This window comes from Onychomys torridus, unplaced genomic scaffold, assembly GCF_903995425.1.
Source record: "Onychomys torridus unplaced genomic scaffold, mOncTor1.1, whole genome shotgun sequence".
Taxonomy (NCBI): Eukaryota; Metazoa; Chordata; class Mammalia; order Rodentia; family Cricetidae; genus Onychomys; species Onychomys torridus.
Window position 1 is genome coordinate 7,057 of NW_023411981.1, and position 19,923 is coordinate 26,979.

The 19,923-nt window shown below is 38.2% G+C and overlaps 1 protein-coding gene across 1 annotated transcript; it reads left to right on the top strand.

The window, feature by feature from the left end:
* Positions 1-3,759: 3,759 nt before the first annotated feature.
* Positions 3,760-6,211, top strand: LOC118575441 (vomeronasal type-2 receptor 116-like; the record flags this gene model as incomplete). Its single annotated transcript, XM_036176001.1, has 2 exons — positions 3,760-3,883; positions 5,309-6,211. Coding segments are annotated over 2 exons (1,027 nt in total), but the record flags the coding sequence as incomplete, so codon positions are not given.
* Between the last annotated feature and the right edge of the window lie 13,712 nt (positions 6,212-19,923).

The window sequence follows — 19,923 nt, forward strand, 5'->3', positions numbered from 1 at the left end:
TATATTTCCTCTATTGTATCTTCAGTGCCAGAGAAGCTTTCTTCCATCTCTTGCATTCTTTTGGTTATGCTTACATCTATAGTTCCTGTACCTATCCTCAGATTTTAATTTCCAGAATTCCCTCAGTTTATGTCTTTTTTATTGCCTCTATTTCAGTTTCAATTCTTGCATTTCATTTCTTCACCAGTTTTACTGCTTTTTCTTGGCTTTCTTGCCTTTCTTTAAGGGATTTACTAGGTTTCTGTTTTTCTCAATTCCTAAAGGGAATTTTCCATTTCTTCTTTAGAATCCTGTATCAATTTAAAATCATTTTAAGGTAATTTCTTTTGTTTCTTCTATTTTGGGATGTTCAAGACTTGCTGATGTACAACTGTATGGTGATGCCATATTTGTCTGTGTGTTGTTGAATATATTCTTACACTGGCAAGTACCCATCTCATCAGTGCAAATGGTTCTGTGTCTCAGGGAGCCTCACTTGGCCTAGAAGCATTCTTGATCCAATTGGAGCCCATGATCCAATTGGAGCTGCTGTAGTCTGTTTCAGGGAGCAGTTGCAGTCTTGGGGAATGGGTGGATTTGGGCAGTGGAGTGGGGCTTCTAGTTTACAAAGTCTGATGAGGAGGTAGTAGTAAGCCCTGCCTGCAGGAGTTCTGCCTGCTGGCCTACAACTGGGACTGGAATGGGTGGGGGTATAGGTGCACAGGCTGTATTCCTGGGTCTAGAGCCTAGAAGGTAGGAACATCAGCTAGGAGAATAGACTCCAAATGGAGATATTTTAAGATGGGTAAAAATGTATCTTTTATCAGCAACTTAATTTAGCAAATACAACATTAATCCAGATTATTTGATGTTTGGAAAGCCAACATTTATCTCTGGCTACACCCTCTGTTGGAATTCTGTACAAGGACATTGAAAAAGAAGCTTTTTATTGCTTATGTACTTGCTCTCACCTTGCTAGCAAGTCTATTGTTTCACTGGCATTAGAAACTTTTAATTTGATATTCTAGTGTATACCCAAATCAGCTGAGACCTTCAGCCTCATGGACTAAGATGTTTCTGTGGTCTTGGGCTTTGCATTCCTTTGCAGCAATTGTTGTAAGAGCCAAACTAGGCTTATAAAACATTCTAATAATTTTTACTTATGTATGTATATACATGCACACACACACACACACACACACACACACACACACACACACATATATATATATATATATATATATATATATATATATATAGAGAGAGAGAGAGAGAGAGAGAGAGAGTTCTTTTACTCCTGAGACCCTTACTAATACAGAGACAGAAAAATGATCAACAGTGAACATAAAGCATTCGAATTCGTAATGATTCTTACAGTGTTATGGAAACACTAGAAGAACTTCTACACATGGAAAAGTAAGATATATTCAAATGATCAACTAATTTAAAGACAGCATTAGAAACCCAGACAGAATACCAGCTGTTAGAATCATATCAAATAATTCAATAAGAGTAACAGGCAATAATTAGCAAAAAATCTCAATAACATTTAAATATTATTCTTCACATTCTCTAATCAAAATACTCAAACATCAACAGTGATTTGTAAAACCAACAGTCATTTTTGCTTTCTGAAAATCACCTCACTTACAAACTTGCAGAAATCCTTTTGTAAATATGTAGGGAAAGAATGTTGAAGAAATGGAACATAATAAATAAAACTAGAGACTAAACACATTGATGTACATGTTGGAAAACTCTCAAGTAAACACTGAATAATATAACTCAACAACACAGCAGAAATGTCTGTCCTTGTGTCAAAGATGACTTCATTATAGGGATACAAAGATGGTTTAACATATGCAGATCAGAAAAGTAATGGGGGTACATCAATAGACTCAAGGATAAAAATATATGTTTATCCAAATATGGGCAGAAAAGGCTCTTAACAAAGTTCAACATGTATTCATAGTTAAAATTTAAAACAAACAAAAACCTGAATCAAGAGGCTGAACACATCTTGATAAGGTTTCTTTTTTAATTCATTAATAATTGTCGTGCAGACCAGTCACATTTAAAAATAGTTCCTATGACAATCCTATTGTCAACATTGTAACACATGAGGAGAAAATCAGAGTTTTCATTAAAATCATTAGTGAGGCCTGATATATGTGGTGGTTCGTATCTTTAATCCAAAATCTTGGCAGGCAGAGACAGGCAAATCGCTGTCTGTTTTTGTCCTGTCTGGCCTTTATAGCAAAGGCAAGAAAGCTAGGTTTGCATAGAGCGACCCTGTCTAAAAATACATCAGCATAAATTTGACAAGTATATATATATTCTCCACTATTCTTCAAAATAATGCTTAATATCTTAGCAAGAATAAAAAGAAATTGTAAACACGATAAACAGTAAAGAAGGGAAGAAATGTGTGTGCTAATAGCATATATTTTAATACCAGTATTCAGGAGGAAACGCAGGTCTCTGTGGTAACTATGTCAAACTAGTTTATATCAGGAGTTGAGGTCTCCTAACAATATTGTGAGACCCTCTTTCAAGAAAACTACAATAGAAAAGGAAGTTTTATCATTAACCATATTGTGGAGAATACTAATTTTGAAAGACTCTGTGCATAGGAGACACTTGACTTTCAACACAGAACTCAGTACTGAAGTAAGGATCCAAAATGAAGATACAACAATCAGCAGATTTCTGAATCAGCATACAGATCCCTCTAAGCAAGTTTTTGATGAATCAAAAACTTTTTATTTTAAACTTTAAGAAATCCATTAATTAAAGTTAAATAAGCTAACTGTTATTCAGGTTCCCCCAATACTTACAGCTTTTGCAAAGCGATTTAATCTTAGGAAACACACAACTTTTCAGTTCAATTCTTGTCAACTCAGTACTTTATCACTACAAATATACTAGGTTGTGCAATTTATCAGTTTTTTTCTTATACCCGCTTCTCCATGCTTTTCTGGGGTGTTGTTATTTGAGTTCATGTATATTATCTGAGCTATGAGGAGTTACTTCCCTTGTTTCTTATGTCCACTAGTTCTAGATTGCAATGATATTATTGTGAATAAACACTGACTATAAACAAAATGAAGAGGAGTGATTGATTAGGCTAAAGGTTTACAATCAAGGGAGCACAAGGCAGGATTCTGGATTTATAAAGCATAGACCCTTAGGAGAAAAACATTACTTAGTGGTTTGTTCTGCTTGATTTCTCATAGGGCCCTGCCTAAGGACAACAACACCCACCGTGGGCTGAGCACTCCTGAATTCAGTGCCAATTAATAAATTGTATTACAGGTAGATTGACAGGCTAGTTCAATGAAGAGGATTCTTTTATCTCAGGTTCCCACTAACTATTTAATGTATTTTGTGGTAAGTGGACAAAAATTAACTAGAAAATCCAGTTTGCAAGCACCATAATGTTTGCCCACAACAAACTACCTATTATTATTTCTAAATTTCTAGCAATGTGAAGCTATTCAACTTTGTATTAAGGTTCCTGCACACACACACACACACACACACACACACACACACACACACACACACACACACACACACACACACAAATGACATTACATAATGTACTAAGTAAAATGTGGTCACTCATTTGATGTATATAAAATTAGCTTATTGTGTACATAAAATATGGTCACTCACTTGAAGTACATAAAATAAGCTTATTTCACCATGTTCATCTAATATAGATATGGAAGCAATAGGTAAATCTACTGATAATAGCATGTGTCTAATTTACCTCAGATGCTGCCCTCTGTGTGCAGTGCTGACTGTGGTCCTGGATTCAGAAAGTTCTGGCAGGAGGGAATGACAGTCTGCTGTTTTCATTGCAAACCCTGCCCAGAAAATGAAGTTTCTAATCAGACTAGTGAGTGTTTGCTGCTAGATTATTTCTTCCCAATGATTATCTTATCTAACTGACATTGGGTGATTAAAGCGTTTTAAAGTCCAGTCCACAAAACAAATATATCACCAGCCTATGTTCATTTTTAAAGTAATGTGATCAGTAATAGCATATCTTCAAGTATCAGCCTTTGCCAAGATATACAGCTTTGACTCATTAAAAAGTCATGGCATGTGTCATTTACTCAGATAAACAGATTTGATAAGGTACAGTGTGAGAAAATTGTACACAAGGTCTTTCCTATTGTAATTATCTCCTCTAAAATTACAGGTAGATTAAATTCCAATTATGAGCGTTTAATAATATTTATTTATAAAATTTGAATGTGTTTATGTTTTCCTACATAAATTTAAGGCACTATGTATGTGCAGGAGTCAATGTAGGACAGATAAGGTCATCAGAACCACTGAACTCTGTTATGTGGGTGTTAGGAACCAAATGAAATTCCTATGTAAGATTAATGGAGACAAGAAAAATTACTTGTAAGATTAACAGAAACTGAGGTCTATGAAACAGAAAATTTCAAGCAATATCCATTGATCTTTTTTCAAAGTATTAATGCAATTTGTAGTCCAAGGACGTGTTAATATGATACCTCACCTGAGGTAGAAAATACAGAGTCCTGTGTTCAATATTTTTCTATACTTCAACCATTTTATAGTGTCATAAATATGAGGTGGCTGGGCTAAGATCCAATGAGAAGGCAGAATAGCATAGCAATAAATGCCCAGGTTAGACAGGAAGAAGCTCTCTCTTGGGAAGCTAAGTTGGCACGGTGAGCTGAGGTTAGCTGGTGACTCTCACTATTTCCCTGAACTCTATGGCTTTCATCCCTGAATTTGGCTCTGTGTTTCTTATGTAATAAGATTATTTAGATATTCATCGACATCAATGTGTTTGGTCTGACAAATTCACACTGGAAAGTATACCACAGGTCTTGTCCCAGTAGAAGACACAGTCTCCGACTCAAATATGGACAATATTCATAAAACAGAAAGAAAAAAAGAGGCAGGCAATATATCTGGGTTTCTGAGATGTTAAAATACACACTGTGCTAAACAGTGGTTAATGATTTCAGCCTCTGTCAATAAAAACTTTAAGTCACTTAGCATCCACAATGGTGCTGAAATTCCTGTGCTTTCCTTAAGATGACTAATGGAATCATGAACACATGGCTATATAGATGATATTTTGATTGTTTAGTTTCCTTACACATGAATACAATGTGTAAATATTGTGAAATTGAAGAATTGCCATGCAGCATTGCGTTTCACGTACATCTGACCGTAGAATGCAGGCACTGTAATGTTTCTGCAACACAGTTAATTGAAATGTCTGGTCTCTAAATATTCTGAAGCTGCACTAATCATACTTTCCTTTCTCCATCAGATGTGGACCCGTGTGTGAAGTGTGCAGAGGAGCAGTATGCCAATGCAGAGCAGAACCAGTGCATTCCCAAATCTGTGATCTTTCTAAACTATGAAGAACCCTTGGGGATGGCTCTGACCTCAATGGCCTTGTGCTTCACTGCATGCACAGCTGTGGTGCTTGGGCTATTTGTGAAGCATCATGACACTCCCATTGTCAAGGCCAATAACTGCAGTCTCAGTTACACTTTGGTCATCTCACTCCTCTTTTGTTTCCTGTGTCCATTTCTCTTTATTGGCCATCCCAATGCAGCTACATGCATCCTGCAGCACATCACATTTGGAGTTCTATTCACTGTGGCTGTTTCCACTGTGTTGGCCAAAGTGGTTACTGTTGTTCTGGCTTTCAAAGTCACAGCCCCCAGACAAAGGGTGAGGTTCTACCTGATTTTGGGGGGCCCCAACTATATCATTGGCATCTGTACCCTCATCCAAATTATTCTCTGTGCAATCTGGCTTGGAGTTTCTCCTCCAAATATTGACATTGATGCACACTCTGAGCATGGTCAAATCATTATTGTATATGACAAGGGCTCAGCTCTTGCATTCTACTGTGTCTTGGGATATCATGGCTCCCTGGCCTTTGGGAGCTTTGTTGTGGCCTTCTTGGCCAAGAATCTCCATGACAAATTCAATGAAGCCAACTTGCTGACCTTCAGCATGCTGTTGTTCTGCAGTGTTTGGTTCACTTTTCTTCCCGTCTACCACAGTACAAAATGCAAGGTCATGGTGGCTGTGGAGGTCTTCCCCATCTTGGACTCCAGTGTTGGCCTCTTGGGATGCATCTTTTTCCCTAAGTGCTACATTATTTTGTCAAGACCAGAGAGAAATTCTCTTCAAAAGTTAAAGGAGAAACCAGGCAGTGGTAGCCCACACCTTTAATCCTAGCACTTGGGAGGCAGAGCATAGCGGTACTTTTTTTTTTTAGTTCAAGGCCAGCCTGGTCTACAGAGTGAGATCCATGACAAGACCCAAAACTACAGAGAGAAACCCCGTCTCAAAAAACAAAACAAACAAAAAAAAGTTATAAGAAAAAATATCTTTTTGAACCGACATTTCCTTAATTGAAACTGACAAGTTTAGTCTTGGTAAAGAACCATCTCTTAGGATACAATGCATGATGCATGCATTAGCTTGTGACTCTCAACCTTTCTTCTAATGTTGATGCCTAGACTTATCATTCATACTGCTTTTCTGTACATTGTCTTCTATAAAATTCCAATCAACCACTCATTCCACAATACCTCGCTATTAGACAACATTCCAGTATTCAAGGTCTGTCCTTTCTCTAACATTCAATAGTATTTTAAATAATCTGCATTCTTCTTTCAATGTCTGAGTGAATGTGAGACTTTCAATAAATGGCATCCCGCATTCAAAAAAAAAAAGGGGAGAAGAATAAGAATAAGAATAAGAATAAGAATAAGAATAAGAAGAATAAGAAGAAGAAGAAGAAGAAGAAGAAGAAGAAGAAGAAGAAGAGGAGGGGATCAAGATCATGATGGGGAAACCCACAGAGACAGCAGACCGGTACTAGTTGGAGATCATTGACTCTGGACTGACAGCCCAGGTACCTGCATGGGACCGAACTAGACCTGCTGAATGTGGTTGACAGTTGTGTGGCACGATCTGTTTGTAGGGTCCTTGGCAGCAGAACCAGGACTTACCCCAGGTGCATGAATTGGCTTTTTTGGTGCCCATTCCCTGTGGTGTGATACCTTACTCAGCCTTGATACAATGGGGAGGGGCTAGGGGCTCCTTCAACTTGGTATGTCAGACTTTGTTTACTACCAAGGGAGGCCTTTCCTACTCTCAGGAGTGGATGGGGGTAGAGTGGGAGGGAGGTAAGGAGGCAGGAGAAAGGGAGGGAGGGGGAACTGGGGTTGGTTGGTATGTAAAATGAAAAAAAAATATTATAATAAATAAATATATTTAATTTTTTTCTATGGCAATTCTATTGAAACATTGTACTACATGAAGAGAAACTCAAAAAAATTGCTTTAAAAATTTCAGTGAGGCTAGTCATATGTGGTGGTGCACATTTTAAATCAAAACTCTTGAAAGAAGACCAGGCAAAACCTCAGTTTATGGCCAGTCTGTCATACATAGTAAGTCCAAATGAGCTAGGATTGTGTATAGAGTCCCTCCCTCAAAAGAAATGATCTGAAATTGGTCAGGAATGATTCTTTTTAGTTCCATTCATTTGCCTTCAAATTTCATGATGTCATTTTTTTCTGCTGAGTAATACTCAATTGTGTAAATGTACCACATTTTCTTTAGCCATTCTTTGCATGAGGGCCATCATCCAGAGTGAGTTAACAAAGACCAAGATACAGCAACATGGTATGTGCTCACTCATAAACTGGACATAAGATGGAAAGCAAATGATAACTTCATAGCTACAGAGAAGCTAAATGACAAGGAAAACCTTAATAGGGACACATGGATCACCCTAGGAATGGGAAATTGATGAGATCTATTAGGTAAACCAGTCATTGGGCATAGAGGAGAGAGGATGAGGGATGGAGATATAAGGGTTTGGGATGCTCTAGTTTGGGGTGGGATGGAGAGGGAGAGCAATAAAAAAGACATTTTGGTTGAATGGGACATTATGGCATTACTGGGTTAGGAAGAAACCTGGTGCCAGAGAAACTCCCTGGATTCCCGAGGAATGATCCCAGCTAAGACTTGTAGAGTGGATGCCTGAACTGGCCTTCTCTGTAATCAGATTGTTGACTACCCTAATTTTGTCATAGAACCTTCATCCAACAACTATAGAAGCAGATGCAGAAATACATTGCCAAGCACTGGGCCTAGCTGTGTGAGTCCAGTTGAACGGAGGGGGGGGGATTATATTAGCAAGTGGGGTCAAGATAATGACAAGGCAACCCACAGAGAAAACTGACCCAAGTAATAGTAGCTCAGGGTCTCTAGACATATAGGCAGGAGGCCTCCATGATGCCTACCTAAGCCCCTTGCATGTGGGTGATAATTATGTAGCTGAGTCTGTTTGTAGCCCCTAGCAGTGGGAGCAAGATCTGTCACTGGTTCATGAGCTGCATTGTTGACTCCTATAGGTGGTCTTACCCTTTATGAGGAGAGGATGGTGTGATAGAAAGGAGGGGTGGAGAGGGAACAGGATGAATGGAGGGAGAGGCAATTGTGGTTGGTAAGTAAAACAAATATTCATAAAAATTGAAAAAGGATATAATTTTCTCCTCTCTTCTTAAAAATCGTCTTTAATATTGGCAAGTACAAAAAATGGTAAACATGAAATACAGAAATAAGGGAATAAATGTGCCCACTGGTAGCATACACCTTTAACCCCAACATTGAGGAGGCAAGAGAGGAAGATATCTGTATGATCTAAGTTAACCTATTCTATATATGTTGTTGAGGTATACCAGCAATACATTGCGAGATCCTGTTTCAAGAAAACCACAACAAAAGGGAATATTTCTAGATATTAAGTAGAAATATTAGGTAGAAAGTGAAAGAGGCCATGCATAGGACACACTGTGATTTTGACACAGAACTCAGCACTGAACAAAGGATGCAAAGTGAATATGCATCAATCAGCAGCTGTCTAAACCAGTATGTAGATTACTATCAGCAGATTTTGATTATATAAAGTTTTTGTAATTTAAACTTTAAGAAATCCTTTAGTTAACTTTAAACTATCTAACTTTTATTCCAGTCCCTCAAATATTTGCAGCCTTTGTAAGGCACTTTGACCTCAGGAAACATTCCACGTTCAAGCTCAATATATACCAATCCAGCATTTCCTCACCGCAAAAGCACCAGGCTCTGCATGTTTAGCTGTTTTTCTCTTTTCATTTTGTTTGTCATGCTTTGCAGTAGTATTTATTGGAGTTCTTTTTTCCTGTCAGAGATTTGAAGAGGTATTTCCAGTGTTTCAGATATTCATTCATTCTAGCTTGCTGCACTGTGGTTAAACGCTGTGATTAAACAATGACCTTAAGCAAACTGAGGAGGAATGGTTGATTAGGCTCATGGGTTACAGTAAAGTGAAGACAAGGTAGAAATCTGGAGACTGCAACTAAAATCTGAAGGAACACTGCTTACTGGCTTGTTGTGTTTGACCTCTCAACTAGCCCTGTGTAGAGACAGCACTGCCCAGAGTGGACTGGGCACTCCTACATAAATTTCCCATTAATAAAAGGCATAAATAATATGAAAGCAGGCTATTTCATTGGGGAGAAACATTTTAGTTAGGTTTCCTTCTAACATTTCAATGGTCTTTCTGTCAAGGTGATGAAAATTAACTAGAAAAATTGGTTTGCACTCTGGTATTTGCCCACAGCAAACAACCCATTCTCATTCCTAAATTTCTAAGATTGGCAAGCTACTCAACTTACATCAGATTGTTTTCATACATTTGCTTGTTGGGCATTACAAAACATACTAAATTTAAAGTGGTCACTTATTTGCTACATATAAAATACGTTTATCAATATTTCAACATGCTAGCATTATTTTGTTATGGAAGAAATAGGTAAAACTCCTGATATCAGCATATGTGTAATTTTCCTCAGATGCCACCCTCTGTGTGCAGTGATGATTGTGGTCCTGGATTCAGAAAATTTTTGCAGGAAGGAATTGTAGCCTGCTGTTTTGATTGCATCCCCTGCCCAGACTATGAAGTTTCTAATGAGAGAAGTGAGTGATTTCTGCTGACATAAACCCTTAACATAGATCATCCTCTCTCAAACACACTGTGATAATCAAAGGTTCTAAAAAAACACTGCACATATAAACCACATCACTTTCAAAAGATAGTATTTATAGGACTATGATCATTAACAATGTCACTTTAAGTAGCATGTTATGCTATGACATACATCTTTGACTCATTGAAAATCACTGTGGATGACCTTTGCTCAAAGAAATAGTTTTGATAATAAAACTATAATGTGAGGGAATTCTACACAATGTCTTTACTAGTGACTAATCTTCTCTGGAACTACATGTGGATTAGATTCTAGTCATGAATCTTTAATATGTATTTTTTCTAATTCCATGTCTGCATGTGTCTTTATATAAGTTTATAGGTCCCATGTACATGCAGGAAATCAATAGATAACAGACTAGGGTATAAGATACATTGAGCTCTTTTATGTGGCTAATAGAAACCAAAACTAAATACACTGCAAGATTAGAGGAGAGTAGAAATAATTATTTGTAAAATTATAAGAAAATAAATTATCAGTATGATAAAGATGATTTCAAGCAATATCCAGAGAGCTCTTTTTTCAAAGGTTCAATGTGATTTGAAATCTAGGAAATTGTGGATAAGTGTTAGTACATAATATAGAAAATATTGAGTCCTATAGTCAATTTGTTTATATACAGCACACAGTTAATAATGTCCAAAAGTAGAAGGTTAAAATGGTTTTGTATAAAAGCAACTAGCTACAGTTATCCAAATGGTGTTGTCACCTACACAGCCCATGTTAGTCATATGATTATTTGTTTAGAGTTGATTACATAAAGTGGCAGATACATAGATTTTATCTCATTTTGCCTGTCATCCTATATAATAAAAATTCTTAAAGGAAATCCATGGCCAGTAATATGATTCAGAAGTTAAATCCCTTTCTACTAAAGATGATGATGAGTTCTTCCCTAGGACCCATATAGTAGGAAGAGGTTTCCAAACCCTAGAGGTTGTGTTCTCATCTCTATGCACTCACACATACAACATAATCAAATTTAATTACACAAACTGTTTTAAATATAAAAACATATAAGAGTAAGGTGTATTTACAACAATAAATACAACAACAATTAAACAAAATTATTTGTATTATTTCTTTAATTATGAATACGTATGTGAGATGGGTGATTATGTGTACAAAATTGCAGGTGCATGTGAGAGGCATCAAAGGCCCTTGTAGTAAGAGTTACATCCAGTTGTGAGACACACAAGATAGTTTCTTGAAACTGAATACAATTCTGCAAGATCAGTACATTCTTCTCACAATGGAGACAACTTTCCATTCCAATAACCAAATTAACCTATTACATGGGTCCGTAAATGCTTTCTTCTATATTAAATACACTTAAAGCATACAAGCACATCATCACTCTATTCAATTATCAAATTATTCAGCACAAGTGTAGTCTCACTTCATAAACTTTCCATGGAGATTACACCATATGGAAGGTGTACTAGTCCTCAAAACAAAACTTCTGTGCTATCACTCTTGCTTCAGTGTTCTTTGTTTATTGTGCTCATGTTGTTATATCAGTATCTACTTTACATGAGCACACTCAAATAGTCTGGGTATCACATAGACAGAAATTAGTGAAAGAGGAAAGTGGTTGTCTATTCACAAAGGTAATTAAATCAAGAGATAAGGCTTTTCAATAAGTATGTACAGAGTATTCTTCCTTCAGGAGAGGGTTACTGCTTCTTATGAACAGGACTCAGGGTTAAAGCATTCCTAATACCAGATGAGGACACAACTGAGGACATATTTATTTGATTTATTTAATTTTTGCATTTTAAAACATAAAATTATATTTATGTAACATTATTCTCTCATTCTCACGCTCCTATTTTCCTCATATAAACCCTTCACTCTCATATTTGAGCTCTCTTGTTATTTTTACATGCACACACACACACACCCACACACACACACACACATACACATACACACACATTACTGATCCTGAAGGGACTCTAGTGAGGATGATTATGGCAAATATGGCTCTAGCAAGTCCTGCCCCATTCCTCCATTCCATTTGCCTTGCTAAATTCCATTAGATTCCACTGATGGATTGAACGAAATTGGCCCCATCAGAGGGTGTGGTATTGTTGGAGAAGATGTAGTCTTATTGGAAGAAGTACTTCACTGTAGATGCAGACTTCAAGGCCCATTAAATGCTTAAGGATACACAAAGAGACAGTTTACTTTACGTTGCCTATGGGTCAAAATATGTAAAATGCTCAGCTTCTTCTCTGGCACTGTGTCTGCCTGCATACCAACATGGCCCACCATGATAAAAATGGACTGAGCCTCAGAGCTATAAGCCACACATTCAAATGTTTTGTTTCATAAGCACTACTGTGGTCGTGGTGCGATTTATAGCAATAGAAACCCTAACTGAGGCTACATCCCTAAAGTCTATTCCCTTATTTGGTCATTTCCACCTCCTGAGGCTATCAAGGTCCAGCTACCAAAGTACTTAAGTTCAACTAGCAAAAAGTCCCTTGTGGGTCTCCTATATAACCTGTCCAATCAAATTTAAACACTTCATCTTAACATGGGGTTCCCATTTTCCTCATTAAACTGCCATTTTCCTAAAGGCCACATCTCTGTCCTCTCTACTCAGAGGCAGTTCTTTTCCTCCCTCTCCAGAAAACAAACAAAACAAACAAAAATCCCTTCCATATCTCTCTTGTTGCTTTACCCTTCTTCATTCTCTGCATCTTGTTTTTGCTTCCTATTTCCTGGCCATTAATATATATAAATATTATACATAATAAATATACTTCATGTTGAGAACTTGGTCTTGACGTGTCATGTGCAGGCTTCAAGGGTCCCTACTGATTCTGTTTAGTGTTTCTTTTTATGTCAATGGGTTTGGGCTGGTAATTTGAAAGTAGAAATCACATTACTTGTCCAAATAGAAAACACAGTCTCCATCAATTACAGGAACAGTGGTCATAAAAAAGACACAAAGACATCAGGAAGCACTACAATCATGGGATGTGATAATGTAAAATAAACTCTGTGCAGAATAATGGTTAATGATTTTACCTCTGCCAACTCATCAGTTGAAGTCCTTTCATTATAGTGCTCATAATGTCCTTAAAATACCTGTGTTTTCTGATAATATAGCAATGGCACCATCAACACACTGTTAAATAGAAAACATAATAATTTTTTTTATTTCATTCCTATTGAAGACAATGAATGAGTATTTTGAAATGGAAGCATTGCTATGCAGGAATGTCCATCAACTACACCCTCAGTAATAAATGTAGATATTGCAATGCTTCTTCAAAACATTTAATTGAAATGTTTTGTCTAAAAATGGCTGAAGATGCACTAATCATACTGTTCTTTATCCTTCAGATGTGGATAAATGAGTGAAGTGTCCAGAGGACCAGTATGCCAATAGGGAGCAGGACCAGTGCATTTACCAAGCTGTGATCTTTCTGAAATTCAAAGATCCCTTGTGGAAGGCTCTTGCATTAATGGCCTTGTGCTTCTCTGCATTCACAGTTCTAGTTCTTGGGATCTTTGTCAAACACCATGACACTCCCCTTGTGAAGGCCTGTAGAGAGCTGCGCACAGCCACACCCATAAGATGGCGCTGGCTTCCTGCACCCACCTTCCCGATGGAGAGTGCTCTTGGGACTAAACAACTCCATATTTAGCTTGGTCCTAATATCTGTCTTGCTTCCATGAACCTGGACCTATCTGCAGTACCCACGTGGCAGGCTGGGGTTGGCCCCCCAGGGACTATTTAGGTCGTGGGAGGGCTTTCCCTGGGGTCAGAAGATCGTTCAAGGTTCCTGAGTAAATTGCTGAAAGAAGAGCTCGGTGTTGCGTCTTCCTTGCTGGTTGAGGCAGTCGTGACAAAGGCCAACAACCAGAATTGTAGTTACATATTGCTTATCTCACTCAACTTTTTTTTTTTTTGTGCATCTTGTTCTTCATGGGCCAACTAAACTAAGCTACCTGCATCCTGCAACACATCACATTTGGCTGTTTCCACTGTCTTGGTTGAAACAGTGACTGTGCTTCTGGCCTTCATAGTCACAGCCCCTGGAAGGATGAGATACTTTCTGGTTTCAGGGGTACCCAACTACATTATAGCCCTCTGTACCCTCATCCAAATTGTTCTCTGTGCAGTTTGGATTCAAGTTACTCCTCCCTCTATTGACACTGACACACACTCTGAGCATGGCCAAAACATCATTGTGTGTGACAAGGGCTCAGGTACTGCATTTTACTGTGTCTTGGGATACCATGCCTCTCTTGCCTTTGGGACCTCTGTGGTGGCTTTCTTGGACAGGAATCTCCCTGACAAATTCAATGAAGCCAAGTTGTTAACCTTCAGCATGCTGTTGTTCTGCGGTGTCTGGGTCACCTTTCTCCCTGTTTATCATAGAACCAAGGGCAAGGTCATGGTTGTTGTGGAGGTCTTCTCCATCTTGGTCTCCAATGCAGGCCTGCTTCAATGTATCCTTATCCTCAAGTGCTACATAATTTTGTTTAAACCAAAGAGAAATTCTCTTCAAATGGGAAAAAACATCTTCATGAACACCAATTTCATAAACTGTTGCTGATAACACAAGTATTGGTACAGAACCACCTATTCTGATGCAATGCAGGATGTATGCATTAGCTAGTGACTCTCATTGTATCTTCTAAAGATGTCAAGAAATATCATGTATACTACTTTTCTACACATTGTGGCCTATATTATTCCCCTGAGCCTCTTATTTTGCAAGACTTGGTTCTTGGATATTAATGCATATTGGATGTATTTTTTTTCTTTCTCTAATGCAAAGGAAGACTTCAAATAAAAAAATAATTCTTTTGATATATGAGTGAATGTGTGACATGGAATGTAAGAGAAATCAGAATGTTTGTGGTAGATTAAATGAATGTTTTCGGATTATGAACCTAATCTTCCCCTTGCAGAAGAAGACAGAAGAATCCTGTCCCATCCTGGGAGTTAGAAGGGTAAAACTTGTACTTCCTGAGACTCAGAGACCACCCCCTGCTACCATCTGCCCCAAAACTCCCATCTGGACCAGAGACTACAAGCAGACACTGCAGTCTCCACACCCTGCCCCCACACCAATTTGCCTGAGACCCCAACCACTTCTTGAGACTCAGAGACCAGCCTCCAGCTACCATCCACCCCAGAACTCCCAACTGGACCAGAGAGAGACATTCCAGTGGACACTACAACTTCAATGCCTTGCCCCTACAACCATCTGCTGCAGACTCCAGCCACTTCCAGAGACTTAGAGAGCCGTGTCTAGCATTCCATCCTGCCCTGGAACTCCCATTTGGCCCAGAGATCCTAAGCTTCCATGTGTCCTGAAACTCCCATCTGGACCAGAGCTTCCATCCTGTCCCAGAACTCCCATCTGAACAAGAGGAACTCCCATCTGGACAAGATAAGGAGATCCCAGGGACTTCCTGAGACTAAGAGTCCAGCCCCCCAGCTCCTATCCGGCCAACATTCTCATCTGGACCAGAGCTCCCATCAGGCCCAGAGCTTCCATCTGGACCAGAGAGAGGCTCCCTAAATCTGTCACCTCTGTCTGGACCAAGCACACTGATAAGACCAAGAACAAACCCACGAGGAGATGGGCAGACATCAAGGCAGAAGTACATACAACAAAATAAAGAGCAATACAGCATCACCAGAACCTAGCCCTTCTCCAACAGCTAGACCTGAACATCACGGAATTGAAGAAGAAGGAGAAAACAACCTTATATGTAACATCATGAAGAGGCTTTAGCCTTATATAAAAGAAATCAAAAATAAAGTGGAGGAACAGACAAACAAAAAATGGGAAGAACGCTATAAATAACTAGAGGAAAGGACAATTAAAGCAGAAGAAAACAATAAATCCCTGAAAGAAAATCATAAAAAAGCAAGGGAGGCAATCCAAGACCTGAAGAGGGAAATAGAAAAAATGAAGAAGACACTAGCAGAAGGAATGTTGGAAATAGAAAACCTGAGTAAACAAACAGGAACTTCAGATGCAAGTATAATCAACAGAATGCAAGAGATGGAAGAGAGGATCTCTGGTGTTGAAGATACAGTAGAAGAAATAGATTCATCTGTCAAAGAATACACTAAAACCAACAAAGTCATGACCCAAAATGTCCAAGAAATTTGGGACACCATGAAAAGACCAAATCTATGAATAATAGGGATAGAGGAAGGAGAAGAATAATAACTCAAAGGCACAGAAAATATATTTAACAAGATCATAGAAGAAAACTTACGCACCTTAAAGAACTAAATGCCTATGAAGATACAAGAAACCTATAAAACACCAAACAGTCTAGAACCCCCACAAAAGGCCCCTTGCCACATAATATTTAAACAAATACACATACAGAATAAGGAAATAATATTAAGGGCAGCAAAGGAAAAAGGCCAAGTGACATATAATGGCAAACCCATCAGAATAAAACCCAATTTCTCAATGGAGACTTTGAAAGCCAGAAGGACCTGGACAGATATAATGCAGACACTAAGAGACCATGGATGCCAGCCTAGACTAATATACCCAGCAAAACTTTCAGTCAACATAGATGGAGTGAACAAGACCTTCCAAGACAAAACCAGATTTAAACAGTGCTTATCCACAAACTCAGCCCTACAGAAAGCCCTAGAAGGAAAATTCCAACCTAAGGAAGGCAGATACACCCATGAAAACACAGGCAATAGATAACAACACATCAGTAGACCCCAAAGAAGAGAAGTACACACACACTAACACCAAAAACTAAAAATAATAACAGGAATGAACAATCACTGGTCATTAATATCCCTTAATATCTATGGACTTAATTCACCTATAAACAGACACAGACTAATAGAATGGATGTGAAAACAGGACCCATCTTTCTGCTGCATATAAGAAACACACCTCAAATTCAAAGACAGACACCACCTAAGAATAAAAGGCTGGGAAAAGACTTTCCAATCAAATGGTCTTATGAAGCAACCTGGTGTAGCCATCTTAATATCCAGCAGAATAGACTTCAAACTAAAATTAATCAAAAGAGATGATGAAGGACATTACATACTCATCTCAGGAAAGATCCACCAAGACGAAGTCTCAATTCTGAACATTTATACCCCAAACACAAGGGCACGCACATATGTAAAAGAAACATTACTAAAGCTTAAATCATATATAAAACCCCCCACAATAATAGTGGGAGACTTTAACACCCCACTTCTTCCTCTGGACAGATCAGACAATTTGAAACTTAACAGAGACAAAATGGTCTTAACTTATGTTATGGCTCAAATAGACTTAATCCATATCTATAGAATATTCCACCTGAACAAAAAAGAATATACCTTCTTCTCAGCACCCCATGGAACCTTCCCTAAAATTGACCACATAATGTTCACAAAGCAAATCTCACCAGATACAAAACAATTGGAATAACCTCCTGTGTTCTATTGGACCACCATGGTTTACAGTTAGATTTCAACAAGAAAAAAACAAACAAACAAAAAAACAAAAAAAACTACAGAAAACCTACAATCTCATGGAAACTGAATAATGCTCAACTGAATCACCAATTGGTTAAGGAAGAAATAAAGAAAGAAATTAAAGACTTCCTAGAGATCAATGAAAATGAATACACCGCTTACCCAAACTTATTTGGATGCAATGAAAGCAGTGCTAAGAGGGAAATTCATAGCACTGAATGCCCATATAAAGACACTGGAGAAATCTCATAATAGTGACTTGACAGCACACATGAAAGCCCTTGAACACGAAGAAGCAAATTCTCCCAGGAGGAACAGATGCCAGGAAATTATCAAATTGAGAACTGAAATCAATGAAATAGAAATAGAGAGAACAATACAAAGGATTAATGAAACAAAGAGTTGGTTCTTTGAGAACATCAACAAGATACACAAGCCATTCTCCAAACTAAGCAAAAAAACAGACAGAGACCATCCAAATTAACAAAATCAGAAATGGAAAGGGGGACATAACTACAGACAATGAGGAAATCCAGAGAATCATCAGGCCCTAAATTTTTTATTTCCAGATTTATTTCACTTGTGAAAACTTATTTATTGATTTAATTTCAATTTTAAGATCTTAAACTGTTTTATTCATTTTCTTGCCCTTTTGTGTTTTCCTGAATTTCTTTTTCAATCATCATTTTCTCACATATACAGTACATCCTGACCACAGCTTCCCCTTCCTCCAATACAACCTGTCCTACCTGCCACACTCCTACACTCTTCACTAGATCCATGGCTTCAAGTTTTACTTCACAAAAGGGCAGGCCTCCGAGGGAGGTCAAGCCAACATAGCATAACAAGTGACAATAAAACTGGGCAAAATCCATCTTATAAAGGCCAGGTGAGGCAACTTAACAGGAAGAAAAGTATTTCATAAGAAGACAATATAGTCAGAGACTCTCATCTTCCACTGTTAAGAGTACCACAAACTTGACAAGCTAAATAACTACCGCATGTACACAGAGAACTTAGCACAGACCCATGCAGCCACCATAATTTCTGTTTCAGTTGCTGTGAGACCCTATAAGTCCTGCTTAGTTGATTCTATGTGCCATGTTCTCCTGGTTTCCTTGCACCATGTAATCCTTCATGCTCTTCTTCTTCAAGGTTCCCTATGCTCCAATTAATGTTTGGCAGTGGTCTGATTTCTGCTTCGAACAGTTACCTGAGGAAGCCTCTCTGGTGTTGACTGGGATAGACCTGGATGTATGAACACAGAATATTTATGAATCAAGTAATTAATTTTTTTTTGCTTTATTTTAAGTCAGTTGTGTTTTGTATTTCCTTATGTCTCTCAGTCATTCAGCTTCTGCTCCCTTTCTATCCTTTTCCTGGATTTCTTTAAGGACTTAATAAATTCATGTTTAAGAACCTTCATTATATTAATCAAAGCTATTTAAGATCTTGGTTTCAGGCTTTAGAAATGTTGGAATATTCAGATACTGAAGTGATACTGTGACTAGGCATTAGTGGAGAAGCTTATTGTCTTAGCTAGTTTGCATTATCTTTTTTTATGTCAGGGAGCAGGCTACCAGAGGTGTTCTGCAGTATTGCTGTGGATGATATTGGGGCAATTGCATCTGTAAGAGAATAGGGAGAGTAAGGGTTCATGGGAAGCCTTGTTGTTTTCTGGAAGGAGTGTTCTATGGGTAAGCAATATGTGTCTGCTGGAGTTGGGTGCTGTGATACAGTAATTGGGGGTGAGAGGGAGGTTTGACAGGGGACATCTGTGGTATCCTCAGGATCTGGGAACACTGAGTCTGTGAAGATTGCCAATGAAGTTCTCCTTCAAAGGTAATGATAAGCCTTAGGGGGTTGGATCTGGATGAAACAGGAAGAAGGGAAGGTCTGCAGGTCATCTACCTGGATGTCTGGCAGTCATAGCTTGGAGGTTAGTAGGAAATTTCTTGACTCCTTTCTCAAGTTTAGATGTTAATTTTGTAACATGTGGAGCTGACAATCCCTTTCCCCCATTCTACCTCATCTCAGATTTATCATTACTCACAGAAATGACTGACCCTATATTTGTGCATCTTCCTTTACAATTCATATCCACTGAAAGAGGCTCCTCATCCCATACTCATTACAACATTAGCAGTGCAGGTTCCAGAATGAAAATAAAAATAGATGAATTGAAAATGGTATAATAATAATTTGCTCACTAAACACAGGGTGACTTCCCAGTTTCTATTTGCCTATATGACTCTCAAAAAGATTTCTAGATTTCTTCCCTGTCAGTACTGGAATGCACAATGAGAAACACATTGCATAAAATCACAGGTAAAACAG